Genomic DNA, 16,948 nt, shown 5'->3' with positions numbered 1-16,948 from the left:
GAGTGATGTTTCTTCTTCTCTCGGTGTCCACAGATTGCAGCCCAGTTGAGATGCTGAGTGCTGGATGGTGTTTTCTCAGGTAAGACAGAATAATCTTGTTCTTGCAGGATTACAGGAAGATGCTGAAGACCAGGAGCTGGACACGGTGAGGTGCTGGTTGCAGAATAACACAAAGTGTGTTCTGCAGTCAGGGTGTGGTTTATATAGCCCAGGTAAAGTAGTACCAGGGAAAGTAGTTCCAGGCCTGCCACACCCAAAACACTAGACCGCATGGCTTGGTTCTTAGAACTAGACTGTGTGGGTGCTTCCATGTTGGATTTAAAGGCCCATGTACATAAATGGGACCTAGTTTGAACAGCCCTTTCTTCCTACATATGAGCCTGGTGCCAAAGGCGCCAGGTCTGGCTCCAGGAGTCCTTTTGCAGTGGTTTTAAGGCCCTCAGGGTTCTGGTGGGAGCCTGCTTGTGGCACAACATGTGCCCCCTCACAGTGGTCATGACAGCTCAACGTTCTAGTGCGAGGGCCCAGGCCAGTTGGTCCCAGTGCAAGCACCAGGTCTGTCGGAGCATGCGGTGTGCAGGAGTGTCAATCAGCTATACTTTGTTATTTGGCAGGCTGTGTGTATCACACGTTTCGGTTTTATGGCCCCACGGGCGTGCGTCGTCACATGGGTGGCTTTGGGAGTGACCCGGGCTGCGCGGGTTGGATGTGAGTCAATATGTTCGTGGTCTGAGTTAAATCTGGTGCTCCCCAGGCGTGACCAATGTGTGTATTACAGCTAAGTTCGTACAGTTTCCTGCTCACAGTGCATCCGTTACATGGCACAGGGCGATTCTTGCGCAGTCTGATCTCACCGCAAGACAAATCTATCCATTCCCATGTTGTTAAGTGTCACTGTCTAGTTTATGCAGCCCGGACTGCTCCCCGCTCTGTATTTGCAGTCGAACATTGTAAAGTGCCTGTGTAGCGCAGCATCGTGCTCTCGGTGTGCTGGGAGGGTGGTCAGTGGGTCCAGCAGCGGGTCGAATCTACGTTAGAGCGGGCTGTGTCTGGCTTTTTGGTCCTTACGGACTGGCCCTGTTGTGGTGCGTTGTGAGGAGGAGGCTTATCGGTCCTAGCAGCGCGGCCCCAGCACTACGAGTCACAGGGTGTATTCAGCGCCAAGTGAGAAAGAAAATGACAACAGGAGCCTGGAGCGTCTTCACCATCTAGCCCACTCGATGGCAGCAGAGACCGCAAGGGGTCGGGGCAAACACCTCCAAATGTTGTGGCACCACAGTCCCATGGCCCGGATCCCAGAATGGTGCTCTATCAGAGAGGGGCCTTCAAGTTCTTATATAGCTGCGTGGTGACTGCGTCCCAGACTTCTGGGTGTGGGCAGCCCGTGGGTACCCCTTTCGGGAGGCACCTGCAAAGGAGAGACTGCAACACACCAGGCTCTTACTTGCTCGCGCCCAGCACGTTCTCTGCAGGCGCTCCGGCGCTGACTACTGTGGATCCGGGGTTACTTGAAGCGCTGTGTCGGGGTGATGGCGTGGCCTTAGACCGTCCCGCGCAGCAGATGTGCACTATGCAGCACGGAGGTCCCGGGTTAATGGTGAAGGCAGCGCACACCCCTCTCCCGCCTCCAATAGCCTCAGTACTGTGTCCCTCAGCCCACAGCACCCCCTCACTGAGTCAGGCGCCAGCACCTCAAGGCTTGTTTAGGGTCTGCAGGGGTGCTCCAGCCCCCGGAGTTCTTCACATATGAATGTTGCTGCAGGGTCAAGCGCAGTCAATGTTTAATCATGCCTGTGGCCGCCTTATGGATCCCAAGGGGTGGGGGGGGGGGCATACAGGGCACGCCACAGCAAATCAGATATCCGAGTCGTGGGCCCCTCGCTCCGGGTGGTGGTACCCCGTCTGCCCAGGTCGGCTCAGCCATCAGTCCCCAAGTACAACCACGCTTCGAATCAGTTCGAGCAGGAGTCTTCCCAGCCGCGTGTGGTTTCGGCAACGGGGCCCGGGCAATCCACACCTCCCCCTCTCACTAGACCAGCAACCGGCCTCGGCGGATGTTCGATAGCCCACAGCGCGCCGTCAGCACTCCGGTTCTGCACCAGACTGGGTCTGCAGGTGCACACAGTCTTCACCAGCACATTGGCGTATTTGGTTTGCAGAACCTACAGGCAAGATCGGATTTATTGAAGTAACAGATTACACGAGGCTGAAGCTCCTCGTTCAAGTGGCCCTCTTGATTGGCTGCTCAGCAGCGCCCCCGGCTAACTTCTTTCTTAAGCTGTTAGTTCTGAAGGTCTTGATTACTTACCTGGTTCTATTCATTCACTTGCTTTACTACACTTCAGGGCTTGCTAAATCTAGTAGCCCAATCACACTGGCAAGGAGGTTTTATGAAGGGTGACTACCATTTGCAGGATACTAGACATTGCTGGGGCTTGGGGATGTTTGAAGCTTTTATTTGATATTTACTGGAAACAAACTGTTTGTAGTACATGACAAATAAAAATTCCACTGTGCATGGAAGGCCTTTGGGTGGCAGCATTGCACCAAATATGAACTGTGCTTATGGTGACATGCACCATTTTACAGAAAACACAGGTAAATATGTTGTCATCCGTCAACACTGCGTGAGTGCATGTCTAGTGGGATTTTTAATAATTTGCAAGCCCTGCAGTACATGGACAAGTAGTTCTGTGTTCAAAGTGAAATGTTGGTGCTCTTTGCTGAACACACCAAGATGAATGTGCACGTATTAGTAGTGAATGTTTTTAGTGTTTTTCTTAACTGTGGTTTTTAATTGATGAGAGTTGTCCAAGCCCTAAATAACTGCATTATTGTACATTCTGCCTAACTTGTGTAATTAAGAGTGATATGTGTGTGCATAAGTGAACCCTTCACCACTCTCGCACTGTCCTAAGTCTAAGCCTGGCTGTTCAGCCGTACAACCCACATAGTTTGGCTAGACGTTATTGTGTGCCCTAATAGGGTGGCCTCTCAGAATTTGTCCACAAGGCTGGATTCTGAAAATCCATCTTCAGTCTCAAACCTGTACTTTTCAAGTTGAGACTTCTTGTGGGAACCTCTCAAGTTCATGACAGACCTCTCTGTACATTTAATGATAGATCCTTTCCAGTCGAAGCAACCTCTTTTTAGAATGCTTTACCAGCAACACTCGGACTCCTGCCTAATTTGAAGCTTTTTAGAAAAGCCCTGAAAACCCACCTATTCAAGTGAATACCCTGAACGGTTATCTAACCTCTAGACCGCTTTTTTCGCGTTCTTTTTGTTCTGTCTTTCCTGTGTTCTTGTTGCGCCCTGATGCCCACAGGCTTCTGGCACGTTATAAACATATAAACAAAAAATCTAATAAAAAAAACATAACAAAAACTGCCAGAATTCAGATTAATGTAATTTTAACATATATTCAAATGTGTATATATCCCTGTTTTTCCATGTTCTACCTAAAAATAAAATCAGTTCTAAAATGATACACCAAACAAGAGAAAATCACAATGCCATCAAATAGAAAATCTGGATCTGGGGGCAAAAAGGGCTGCATCTAATGCCCCGAATTATTAACAACGTGTCATAATTTATAATCCTTTTCCTAAAATACAAGAATGGGAATTCAAAGACCCAAGTATTTGTCTGTGTGTCCATCAGCAACACCAGTCTACACGTCGTTCTTTTTTAATAAAAGATTAAAACCTATAGATTTAAATTGAGTTTTTGTGCAATTAGATATGAAGTAAAAATATGCAATATTTCCATCGAGTTTGTACTTCATTAGCCACTTTAAGAGGTCTTCTGACATCTCTTCATTTTAGTTTTATTATGTTTTTTTTAATTTTTCATAGTCGCATAAACCTGTATGAGCTTTTTAGCAGTGTACAAACCCACCAACCACAAACCCTTTCCTCATTGAAATAGAAGACGCACACTACAATGCTCAGATTTAGTTTGTTTCCTCAAAGAGCCACCAAGGCTTTTCATTTTTGAAAATGCTTTAATAAGGAAGTGTTGACAACACCGCTTTGCAAAATGTAAAGATACTATACAAATTCTTAATACAAAAAGAATAAATTAACAGCAGAATTCTTTTTAAAAACTCTGCAACTTTTTCTACAACATACATTTTGTCATTGAATACAGATGAACAGAATCCAGTCAAATCGTTTTGACATGCTCTACGGGCGATATCGGGAGCAACCTAATCCATATTTTTAAACTGGAATCCATTGTACACAACTTGTAATAAATCTATTGACATGAACATATGTAAAACTTTACAACTAGTCAACTAAACAGTAACTGTTCATCTGATAGCACCAGAAAGGGGTTTACTAGTTTCGAAACTAAAATCAATACGGAGTGAAAAAAACCTAACCCAAACTGCTATGACATTTTCAACACTTGACTGCATAATGTCTGTTGGGTGGGTGTGGCCAAACAACAGTCTTGCTTTCCACACCCTTGCAGTGAATGCAGGTCTTACGACAATTCTCCCTGCAAAGGGAGCACGGAACACGTACTGTAAGAACGTAATGGCGGCTTTGTCGGAGACCAGACGGGTCTAAAAAAATAAAAAAATAAAAAATGGTTTCTCAAGTGCTTGTTTACAATATCTATATCATACCCCCTCCGCATCATACTGCAACTCGTTAATCTCAGGCGATTAACATTTTATCTACAACTTTGTATAACTGAATTCAGCTAAACAGTAAAACCTGTTTTACGTAATCTCTGTCTTCACTACCAGACCAGCTCACACTTGCCGTTATTGCAAAATGAAGCAACAGAATAACAAATAAAGAAAAATAAATCACATTTTCAAAGAATCCTCAATAATGAAGCCTTGTTTATTCATCAGTACATTTACTGGTTTTTGCCTTGAGCATCTGTGTTCAAGTGTCCATCGTTTTGTTAAATGGGACAGAGCTCTCACCCTCCTGGTCTAATACAGTGCTATTTTTCCGGGAACACCTAAAAAGTTTGCTTCTTTCAGTAAGGCTCAGCTAGGTTTTCAGCTAAAGCCCCCTCTGGCTGCTTCTTAATTTATTTTTTTCACACAAAGAACTTTGCTTTGCTTGTAGGAATGGGTTGCACCCAAAACTCTAGCACTAAGACAGCAAAGCCCCTAGCTGGCAATTGTTTCTGCACGTTAACTTGGGAGGATAGCTCAACGGCAACGGAGCAACACAGGTTCGATCCCCGGGTCCGTGCTTTGAAACCTCTGGCTATTAAGCGCGTCATAAATAACCAATAGCAAAAATTGTAGCCACTGGGATTTTGTGCACTGGTTTGTTATGGAAGAATCTGAGGCCTTCTGATTTTGGTGTCTTTTGAGGCACATGCAACGAGATTCTTGCGCCACTTGGACGCGCGCATCAGCTTTTCTGGCTCCCTCCACCCTTTCAGCCTTCGATTTGAGTTGTCGGTGGTTCACGGATGCAGCAGAATGCCCTAGGTCAGCGTGATCACACCGGGATAGACTACTTATAACAGTGCTAACCGGGTCTCTTGGGCAACAATGCGTCTTCTAGCGTAGTGCCGAGAGAAGCCCTTTGCTACACAAGTGCTACAAAGAGTTATCCTGTATTAGTACAAAGCTAATGTAGCTTTACAACTTCGCTAGCTCAATCGTGTGCTTTCATTTGATTTCATTGTATTTAAATATGATATATCATTTACTAGTTGTTTGAGTCAACAGTACAGCTTTTGGCATTTGTTTTTATTTTTATGTATTGCAAGTACAAAAAGAAAAAAAACATCTGTATGTATTGGTGCTTCGTTTGTACCAGCTAGTGTTGAGTTGGGACCTTGTACCTGCGTAGGTCCTGCCCTGGCACACCATCTATGGTTTACAAGTCCAGTTTAACAGTGAGTGTCCGTTCACGAGTTTGGAGCAGTTTCCCAGAGTCTACTCCTTCCCATCACACTGGGAACAGTTTCATGGACACCTGGTAAAAAAAAATATTTAAACATGGAATTGCAATGTCCAGGTGGCGGGCTGCACATCCATGTATGTACACCCGAGAAGGATTTTTGTTGTCGCAGGCCATTAATGAAAATGGTCATGTCATCTTGTTCTTTGGTAGCGTTGAGCTTTTGTCGCTCCTCTGGCACAACTCTGGAGTGACACTGTTGCTCTGAAGAAATAACTCAATAAAATACTGCAGCAGGAAGTAAAGAAAATCAGTAATGCTCATTTACTGGGTTAGCCGTCCTTTAGCCAGCGTTGCGGTAACATCCACCATCTGATCGTTATACTCGGCATGACACACACATTGTTGTGTTTAACAACATCTGCTTAGCCTGGTTGGATATGAAATTGTGTGTCATCCTGGAGTTCCCACATTTAACCAGCACGAGGACGTGGAAGGTGTGCACAACTGTTGGTGGCGGCATGGATATCCACAAGCGGCGTATGCATAGAACCAGGGCCCATCAGCGCCTCCAAATTAAAGAGTGCTGCGAGCAGAAGCTGGTGTGGGGTGACAGTGCATCTGGGTAAGGCAAATGAGAGGCAGTGAGGTGATTTCCGAAAGTCATGGATGAGCTCAAGTTGAGGTCGGGTTTCACACTAGCGTGCCAGGCTTGACTTTTTCCTGCCCATACCACTGGACATCAACAAATTCAGCATAGAGGGGAGAATCCATGAAGCTGCTTTCACTGTAACTCCTAGGAGACAAAAGAGAGACAGGTGTAAACCATAAAACCGGGCTCAGTGTAAGCATCACTTTACATCAAAACAGTCGGTGGGGATACTTTTTTTTTTGGCGGTAATTAAATTAGTGAACATGTGTTGCATTTAAAAGAACGTTGGAGGCCAGACTTGTGCCAACCACATCTGGTCTTCAAGTTCAACAATGGGACAGAGCAAAAAACGAAAATCAACTTAAAGCATAGGTTATCAAATTAAATTATTGACTGCTTCCATCCTGGCATGACTAAATTCAATGGACTAAAACACCTGCAATGTTCATCCAATGAAAAAGTCACCTGTAGAGCCACGGGACACTGGCCTGGCAGCGGGACAAGCTGCAGGTAAAGGGGGCCAATGATACACACCGATCGCTGTTTAAGAGTAAGGGCAAGAAAGGAAAGCGAAAGGGCGTGCAACATGTCTTTTACAGAATCCGTAATTGCCAATGTTTGTTCTTGTGCTTTTTTCCACTCTCGTACTCTGTAATCATTTACAGGGATTGTTAAATGCTAAAATGATCTAAATTCTAAACCATGCAGAGCCTACTTAGAATATGGGGTGTAATAACACCCTGTAGTTTATGGGTACAGATTAACTGGTGTGGTCTCTCGGCTTAGCGACAGCGGGTAACACTAAAATGTACACAAGGATTCCGCTGTTCCAGGTTGAGTCCATACATCCCAGGGAATCCATACAGTGCGTGCAAGGCGCAAGCCTGATGAAGAGGGCATTAATTAAATAGAAATGGGGAGCGGCATGGGAGGGAACACAGATGGCCAATTAAGGCATTCTACTGACCTCAAGATGACATGCTGGTCTGTACAAGCTACCTGGATGGTAGCTTGTCAATGAGGCTGGTTATCTGAAGGAGGAGGTATTCAGAGTCTTGAACTGACTTCAAGATGACAGGTCGTATAAGCTACCTGGATGGTAGCTAATCAATGAGGCTGGTTATCTGAAGGAGGTGGTACTCAGAGGTTTGTACTGACCTCAAGATGACATACTCGTCGTACAAGCTGGCTGGATGGTAGCTTGTCAATGAGGCTGGTTATCTGAAGGAGGAGGTATTCAGAGGCTTGTACTGATCTCAAGATGACATACTGGTCGTACAAGTTACCTGGATGGTAGCTAGTCAATGAGGCTGGTTATCTGAAGGAGGAGGTATTCAGAGGCTTGTACTGACCTCAAGATGACATACTGGTCGTACAAGCTACCTGGATGGTAGCTAGTCAATGAGGCTGGTTATCTGAAGGAGGAGGTATTCAAAGGCTTGTAATGACCTCAGGATGACATACTGGCCGTACAAGCTACCTGGATGGTAGCTAGTCAATGAGGCTGGTTATCTGAAGGAGGAGGTATTCAGAGGCTTGTACTGACCTCAAAGTGACATACTGGTCGTACAAGCTGTCTTGATGGTAGCTAGTCAATGAGGCTGATTATCTGAAGGAGGAGGTATTCAGAGGATTGTACTGGCCTCAAGTTGACATACTTGTCGTATAGGCTACCTGGATGGTGGCTAGTCAATGAGGCTGGTTATCTGAAGGAGGAGGCATTCAGAGGCTTGTATTAAAGGACGGCAGAGAGAAGAACCCCAAGTGAAATCTGAAGGCCACAACAGCTTCACTCGAATGACATACCTGGGAGTGCTCTTTCCACGCAGATAGGATTGCAATGGTGACCGGCTCCTCCCAGGGTTTGTGCCTCAGGAAGGAATTGTACGGTTCACAACTGAGGTTGGGGAAGCTTTTGCTTCTCTGCAGTGGCAACCGCTATGGGCACTTGGAAAGTAGAGCAATGGGGAGGGCTAAAGGCATAACTGCTAGTATGGGAACATGGTCAACGGACTGAGGCAGGATTTGCCCTCCCACCCAAAAGTCATAACATAAACCTTGCCTCTTCCCCCTGCATAAACAGGATCATTAACTGGCCACAGGCAAGAAGCGGAATCATGAGGTTGTTCTACCTCCCCCAATTACCCTTTAAGTAGGCACCGTCTCAAGTTAACATTTTTTCTGATGCTTGTTAATCTGCTTAGAATCACATGCTGTGCATATGGTCCGACATCCAGTGGTAACCGCGGAGTATTACATCTTGTCTTTTGGGGCCCGAAAGGGGACGTTGGCATAGAAGTGTCTGTAACACTATTCCTATCGTGACGTGTGTAGTACTCAAAATCCCTCACGTGCCGAGGTCGCTCAGATTGTTTTTTTCCACTCAGATAACTGGTCGCCCTATAGCGGAGCTCTTACAAGAGACATTGTTTATCTTACCGACTTGTCGGTTATTCCCCATTAAGTCACTTCGCTCACCAAGAACATTTTCGATGAAGACTACGGGGGATTTGCTACGGCTGTGGATTTCGGCGCCTAAAATCCGGCGGTCGGATTTTCCACGTGGTCAGGCCCTCTGGCCGACCTATACAGTAGGGAGAGTGGGGTCGGGGTGGCCATATTGTTGGTATGTCTTTCCTCCTTTCCCTTCTTTTCCCTTTCGGTCTGGTCATCCTTCCCTTTAGCTATGGAAAGGACTCCTTTTAGATTCTGCCATAAGTGTAGGGTCAGATATCCTTGGAAGGACAAACACAGGACATGTAACGCCTGTCTCCCCCTAGAGCACGATGAGAAGTGGTGTGCGGCCTGCAAACTCCTTCGGCCTAAGACCCTTAAGGAGCGCTGTGTAAAGCGGTGGGCCGTGTACGGTATGTAGCGGGTGGAACCGTCTTCCACCACAGCCACACCCGCTGAAAGTGACGGGGGTACTTCGGATGACCAAACATCCGTTGCAGACATTCTAGACCTCGGGGCAGACATTTCTAGGTCCGCCACGCCCGTCCTTGACCCTTTAAGGCCTGACTCGGGTCTCGCTACAGGGACAACACCCGGCGACAGGGGCGTACAAGCGCATCACACTAAGCAAACAACCCCTACATCGGGTTTCGACGTCTTCGTCGAAAAAGGTGAAAGCGCCAACAGGGCCGCCGGAAACTTCACCGGTTCCCTCGGATCGTTCAGATCCAAAGCCTTCCCCGCATCCGCAGCAGCGTCTTGCGACTGGGCAATCTAAATCAAGTAAGGGCGCTGCTCCAAAAACTTTACACGTCGAAGCGCGGAAATCCGACGCATCGACGGTCCCGAAGGCTGCGGTAGGCCCGAAAACTACAGCTAGGCCTCTATCGAAAAACCAACCACTAGGCCCTCTAGCACCGCGGAAGGTACTACTCCTACCGATAAACCATCGGAACCTCTGTCTCACGCCTATTCAGCGACTATCGAAAGCAGCATCAAAAGAATTACTGCAGCGGTGGCTCTTACCCCGTTTCTGCCTAAAGTTATGGGACAAGCCACGGAAAAAGTTCCCGATTCTTACGATGAGTACGCAGATAGTCAAGAGCCTCTTTCCGACACCCTAAGAGACTCTTTTCGATGCCGTAGGGCGGAGAACACCAGTCTTCCACCAGTAGGCCCGTTTGGGTCCACTAAATGGACTACAGAGAAGTTCGAAGGATGTGTGGATCGGCTGGAGAAGATTATCAGTTTTTCTGATCACCCCCCCCCCGAAAAGGGCTCGGGTAGACCCTAACCTCCAAATTCAAGAAGATCAGTCTTCTACCTTTCAGCAAGAAGACGTTGTCCACATGGACTCATATAGGGACATTTATAATAAAGTGGAGGAAGCTTCATTCCTACCAAGTTATGAGGAAGAACAACAGGATACTATGGACAACTGGGAAGAAACCCAGCAGGAAGGTCAAGACCCATGGACACTGCAAGATCAGGACACTGATGTTTTGTGCCTGGATTCTCCTCCGTCCACCCCGGCTCGCCACGCCTCTCCTGTAGATGACCAAATGGCATTCAACTCCATGTTGAAAAAAGCAGCTGAATACTTTAAAATGTCCACTAAAGAGGCGGTACCTGAGCAGGATTTTGTAGAGGATATCTTTAAGGAGAAACCTCCATCTAGCCAGGCCATCCCCCTCCTTAATTCTATCACGAGAAGGGTGCCCCCTCATTGGTGTCACCAGCTCAAACTCGGGCGGTGAACCCAAGAGTCGAAAAATTATTCCGCCCCTCCCCTTCCGACCCTTTATACATCAGAGGACACACCATCCCAGATTCATTGGTAGTGACTACCACTCGGAAAAGGGCAGGGGTACCCCTTGCCACAGGGGAATCACCGCTGGACAAGGACTCCAAGTGTCTGTATGCCCTTGGCGAAGGTGTCACATCGGCTGCCGTATATACTCCGCGGATTGCTAATAATACAACACTATTGGCAAGCTATGCCGACGCCCAATGGAACTTGTTCCAGGAAGGCCTCCTAGAGGTTCCTGAACCCGCCAAATCAAAACTTCTCTCCATTGTAATGGAGGGAAGACAAGTTAACCAGCATGTCATCAAAAACACTCTGGACACTGCGGAAACTGCAGAAAGGTCCCTGGCCCAATGGACCCTACGAAAAAAAGACACTCTTGGCTGCGTACATCAGGGTTTAAACCTGAAACTCAGGTCTCCCTCATTAATGAACCCATTGAGGAGTCTAACCTCTTCGGGAAAGCGGTGTATGAGGCTTTGGAAACGGCCAAGACGGAGCATGAGAGTCTAAAGTCTCTGCAACAAATTATGCAGAAACCCTCCTCCCAGAGGGGTAATAACTCTTGGCAGTCCTTTCGAGGGCAAACCTGTGCTGGTCAAAACAACTACGGCACGGGTAGCTTCAACACAGGACAAACATCGGGAAGCCCCGCATACTACCCTTCTAGGCAAAAGGCAGAGGTAGAGGCCCCAATCCCAGAGGAGCCACAGCCTCTGGTCAGAAATGACCACCAAGTCCAGGTCCCGTCCCATGTCACGCCGGTCGGGTGGCGATTAACATCTTTCCTCGTGGCATGGGAGGGGATAACTTCAGACTAGTGGGTCATAAAGACAGTCCACCCACGGTTACAGCGTGGAATTCACCCGACCTCCACAATTCAGACCGCCGTGCTCACAGCGCCTTTCACCCTACCATCTGGACATCCTGAATCAAGAGGTGGAAGCATTGCTGGGAAAGGACACCATGGAAGCCGTCCCTATTCTTCAGGTAAACAAGGGTATTTATTCAGAGTACTTCCTTGTACCCAAAAAGGATCTCGCCATGCGCCCTTTTCTAGACCTGTGCCCAGCAAACAGGTTCATAAAACCCCAGAAGTTTTGCATGGTAACACTGCAAGAGGTGATCCCATTGCTGAAACAAGGTGACTACATGGAAACATTGGATAAGAAAGATGCATAATTTCATATTCCAATGTTTCCAGCGCACAGAAAGGCATTACCAATTGAAGGTACTCCCCTTCGGCATCGCCTCGGCACCAAGGGTGTTTACCAAAGTCCTAGCAGTGGCAGCAGCACACCTGACCCTATCAGTCCCAGTTTACCCTTACCTCGACGACTGGCTCATCACAGGGGACTCGTTCGACGCATGTTTTTCGAACACCCAAAAACAGTAGATCTCCTCTTCAGTCTGGATTTCTCAATCAACAAAAAGAAATCCAGTTTAGTCCCCAGTCAAATAAAACAATTTCTGGGAGCCGTAATTCAAACGAAGGACGGTCTGGTCTTCCCCTCCAATGAGAGGGTTCAGAACATGCTTTTTCAGATCCCTCAATATGTAGCCAGTCGGGAGGTGACGGTGGCAAGCCATGCTCTTCCTAGGAATGATGTCGTCATGCATATACTTGGTTCCCCATGCATGGCTGCGCATGCGTCCCATGCAAGAGTGGCTCAACAGCCAGTGGTGTCAGGCCAGCGGACAATGGGAAGATCTGGTAGTTGTCTCGCCAGCCCTCGTTCTCTCTCTGCAGTGGTGGTCAAGAGAAAACCTCTTGAAGGGGGTGACCTTCACCAGCTCAGCAGTGGAAGCCACTACCACTCTTTTTTTTTAATGCTAGACTTTAAAAACCTCTTTGTCCCTGAACGGAGGTCTGGTGCATGCAGGAAATAGCAGTATTTTGCCATGAGATTGCAGACTTGTGTAGAAGTAATATTGTGCCCCTTAGGTGAGTTCTCTTTCCTGTACGCTTGGGGTTGAGTACCGTGATTTGACCAAACGGTATAGTGTCGCAACCCGATTGTTAAATAGATTGTGGGGGAGGAGGGGTCTGGATGCACATATTGCCTCCAATCAGACACCCTGCACTATTCAAATATTTGGCAGCCATCCAATTAGGAGTTAACTCCCCATTTAAACTTTTCAGGATTTATTTTAGAACAAACACATGAGCTCTGCATTCAGACGTGAATCCCACACACTCATTTATACATGTGGCGAGACCGGGTTATGGCTTCCCTGAGCTCAAACTGGAGCCTCGGGCAAGGCCATACCCATACATGGCATCATTCGTCGCCATGTTTAGCGGATAAACACAGCCTTGTTGCAGAATCCCCCAGCATTGTATTAAGAACCTGAGGGAACAGCTCTGTCGTCCGTACACAACAGGATGTAGCGGCATTCTAAAAACAGAAAAGAGAAGCCAACAGCCAGTGAGGAAAGACCATAAAATGAGATTTGCAACATTTTATTGTGGACAACAGACCATGTGGCACCTTGGGGAATTTTGAACCCAGAGACTTAGGGGCTACATACACCGGGTTTGGTTGCCTGTGAGGCCCAGGATGGAACTTAATGGGGAGGATGTGGGGGAAAGGTTGGTGATCTGTGACCGTGGCCTCAAGGTTTTGGACTTAAATTCATACACATTTTATGCCACAGGATATCCTAGATGATCAGGAGAATCAGGTCTATGGCCCATCCTTAACAGTCGTGCTCATACAGAATCGGCATCTCAACTTCATCTGAGGAAATTCCTCTGGTTCGTTTGGTAAAAAGACCTTGGAATGTCTGGTTGTTTAAGTCCCAGGTCATTCGCTTCTACCCTAGCTCTTTTGATATCATTGGTGGTAGTTCCAAGAAAGTCTTTTAATTTCTCCAGCATGGGGTCTGGCATGGATTCACATGCTCATGAATATTCCCAGTCGCCAGGCTGGGAATCCTTGGTAAAATAAAAACTGTTTCACTTTCTCCTCTAAACCAATCACTGTGCTCTGGTTCAAACTGCCCCCATTCAATGACAGTCCTCTCCCTAAGCACCTCCTCTGGCAGCCATCTTTAGATTTTTACTGCATGCTTCAGTGTTGGGAATCCTTGAGTTTGCGCTCCGAGGTATTTGTACTTTTTTTTATGTTTCCAACAGAAAAAGTTCTATTTTTGTTTCAAACAAGCCAGTGTGCTCTTGCCTTCATCTGCCGACCGGCGGAGATTCGTTGTCGATGAAGTTCCACGCCCCTCAAGGGCAAAGATCCATCAAAGATTCTACAAGGCATCTTGAGCCTACTTCGCGCCCTCCAACCATGACGGAGGAGAAGGAGGGGGAAGGCCCCTCTTCAGGCCCTGTACCAAATGCGGGCTAGAGAATGTGTTTGTGGGGGACAAACACCTGAAATGCCTCTACAGCCATCAGCGAGTCCCTCCAGGCCATCAGGATGGATATGGAGATGGCCCATCCCCTGGGCACGCACCAGCAGCACTGCTCGTCTTCTTTTCGCTCCTCCAGGAGAAAGTCGAGCAGGTCTTCAAAAGGGTTCTCCATATCGTATAGACAGCCTTCCAGATCCTCAAAGCAAGAAGCCTACAGAGTCCATTCCCAGGCCTACAGTAGCAGAGGACAGTGTCATCCGCAAGGCAGGATGCCAGCGCCGAAGCAAGACTGAACCGACCGGGACGTCTGGCTCCCACTCGTGCACCCCGGTGGAAGCCGGCTGACAAGGTTCGTCAGCGAGTGGAGAAAGATCACCACTGACAGATGGGTGCTGGGCGCTCTTGCCCAAGGACACACCCTGGAGTTCCAACGCAGGTGTCCCCGGATCCCTCCAGTTCCCAGTAAGGAGCAGCACATCCTTCAGCTTCTGTAAGAGGTACGAGCCATGCTGCAAAAAGGGGCAATAGAGCTGGTTCCCCAGTGGCTCTGGGGCTCCGGAATCTATTCCAGATAGATTTTGTCAGAAAGAAGACCAGGGCTGGAGGCCCCTCCAAGACCTACCACATCTGAACAAATACCTTAAGTCCCAAAAGTTCAGGATGGCCACGTTGCAACACATGCTCAGCCAACTGGAAAAAGGAGACTTCTTGACATCATTGGACCTGGAGGATGCCCATTTCTACATGCCCATTCACAAGAAACATCAGAGGTTTGTATGTTTCGTGGTGCAGGCACAGCACTACTAGTTCAAGGTCCTACCTTTTGGCTTGAAGTCGGCTGTCAGAGTGTTCACGAAATGCCTGGCACCAGTCGCAGCCTATCTGCATCTACAGGGCAAAAATGTATACCCCTACCTGGACGACTGGCTGATATGTCCCCGCTCGTGGGAGCTAGCCAACGGACACACGGAGACAACCGTTCAGCTGCTGTTTGATCTGGGATTATATATCAACTATCCAAAGTTCTGCTTAATGCCATCGCAGAACGTGCTGTTCCTAGGTGCCAGACTCAATGCTGTGTCTTGCCTGGCGTCGCCCTCGGAGGGGCTAGTAGCCATTCAAGAAAGGGTGCATCGGCTGTCGTCAATGAAGACAGCCTCAGTGCGGGCCATCAAGTCATTATTGGGCATGACATCGTCCTGCATCTACTTCGTCTGTATCGGCAGGTTGCAGATGCGACCCCGATAGGAATTCCTGGACACCCGCTCGATACAGGTGTTTGGAAGCTTTACGGACAAGAACTCTCAACGAAGAGTTCCGTTGGGCGATAGGATGGTGGGGCGTTCGCTCCAATATTGCCCAAGGCACAGGGTTTCAAACTCCCCCTCCCCCATACCAGGAGACAGTCACCATGGATGCCTCCCTGGAGGGTGGGGGAGCACACACCGAACATCTGCACGCCAGAGGCCTTTGGTTGCCGCAGGAGAAGGATTTTCATATCAACATCCTGGAGCTACAGGCAGTATTTTGGGCCCTCAAGTCGTTCCTCTCATCTCTGAAAGTCAAGGTGGCGAGAATCTTCACCGACAACACCATCAACATGTTTTACATCAGGAAGCAGCAGGGCACTCGGTCCCGGTGTTCTCCAAGGAAGCGCAGGACTTGAGCTGTGCCATCAGACAGGGGATGTTCCTCGTCCCTCTCCACCTGGCGGGAGTCAAGAACACCATTGCAGACTCCCTAAGCAGGGAACTGCGCTACTGCCATGAGTGGGAGCTTCATCTGGATCAGGTGGACCGAATGTTTGTCAAATGGGGCAGACTCCAGATCGATCTGTTTGTGATGACAGCAAACTCCAAATGCCCGAGGTTTTCCAGCAGATTCCACCAGCCGGGGAGCCTAGGGGACACATTCTCCTTCTCGTGGGAAGGGCTGTTTCTGTACGCATTTCCACTGTTCCCTCTCCTGCTACGAATCATCAACACACTCAGACAGTGTCAATGCAAGATGATACGCATTGCCCCGGCGTGGCAGAGGCAGATTTGGTATCCGGACCTTCTCAGCCTGTCTACGTCACCTCCGTTCAAGCTGCCAGTGGTTCCGGATCTTCTCACCAGAGAAGGAGGCGCAATCCTTCATCACGATCCAGGATTGCTGAACCCGAGGGATTGGCTCCTGCAGCCCTAGGGTTTGGAGGGTATGAGTTACCAGGGGACTGCAGTGAAGTCCTTGCCAAGGCCAGGGCATCGTCTACAATGAAGTGTTACGGTCACAAGTGTAAGCATTTCGCTACGTGGTGCTGGTCACTGAAGATTACCCCTCTGAGGGTCACGGGCCCACAGATTCTGCCATACTTGCTATTCTTGGCCAAGGCCAGACTGGCGCAGGCATCCATCAAGGTACATCGTGTGCCGATCTCCTTCTACACCAGGTCCCCAGGAAGATCTTTACTTTGGTCCCACTGACTCATCAAGGAGTTTCTCAAAGGACTTTTCCGATCTTTCCCACTGGTGAAGGCTCCTGCCCTGTCATGGGAACTCAATGTGGTACTGACAAGGCTCATTGGGGGGGGGGGGCTTTGAGCCTTTGTATCAGGCCCTACTCACTTTCTCTCTTGGAAAATGGCTTTCCTTGTGGCCATCGCCTCTGCCATAAGGGTAGGTGAGATCCAGTCCCTATCGTGTAAGTAACCGGACCTGACTTTCCATGAATCGAGGGTCTGTACAGGCGCGTTATAAATGCCACATCATATCATATATCAATCTCCTGCAAACAGTGCACCACTGT

At 48.2% G+C, this 16,948-nt stretch overlaps 1 protein-coding gene across 9 annotated transcripts in view; it reads right to left on the bottom strand.

Annotated features, from left to right (window-relative positions):
- Positions 1 to 3,986: 3,986 nt before the first annotated feature.
- The window catches only part of FRMD4A (FERM domain containing 4A), an 897,536-nt gene continuing 884,574 nt past the window's right edge, over positions 3,987 to 16,948 (bottom strand). For all 9 annotated transcript variants that reach the window (XM_069627926.1, XM_069627924.1, XM_069627927.1 and 6 more), the window contains one exon: positions 3,987 to 6,681. In XM_069627926.1, coding sequence (XP_069484027.1) covers positions 6,579 to 6,681 — 103 coding nt within the window. In that variant the 3' untranslated portion in view covers positions 3,987 to 6,578. The remainder of the gene's footprint in view (positions 6,682 to 16,948) is intronic.

The sequence above is a fragment of the Ambystoma mexicanum genome, chromosome 12 (genome assembly GCF_040938575.1).
Source record: "Ambystoma mexicanum isolate Mex_15411 chromosome 12, UKY_AmexF1_1, whole genome shotgun sequence".
NCBI lineage: Eukaryota > Metazoa > Chordata > Amphibia > Caudata > Ambystomatidae > Ambystoma > Ambystoma mexicanum.
Note: the sequence above shows the minus strand (reverse complement) of the source record. Positions and strands in the feature narration are given on the sequence as shown.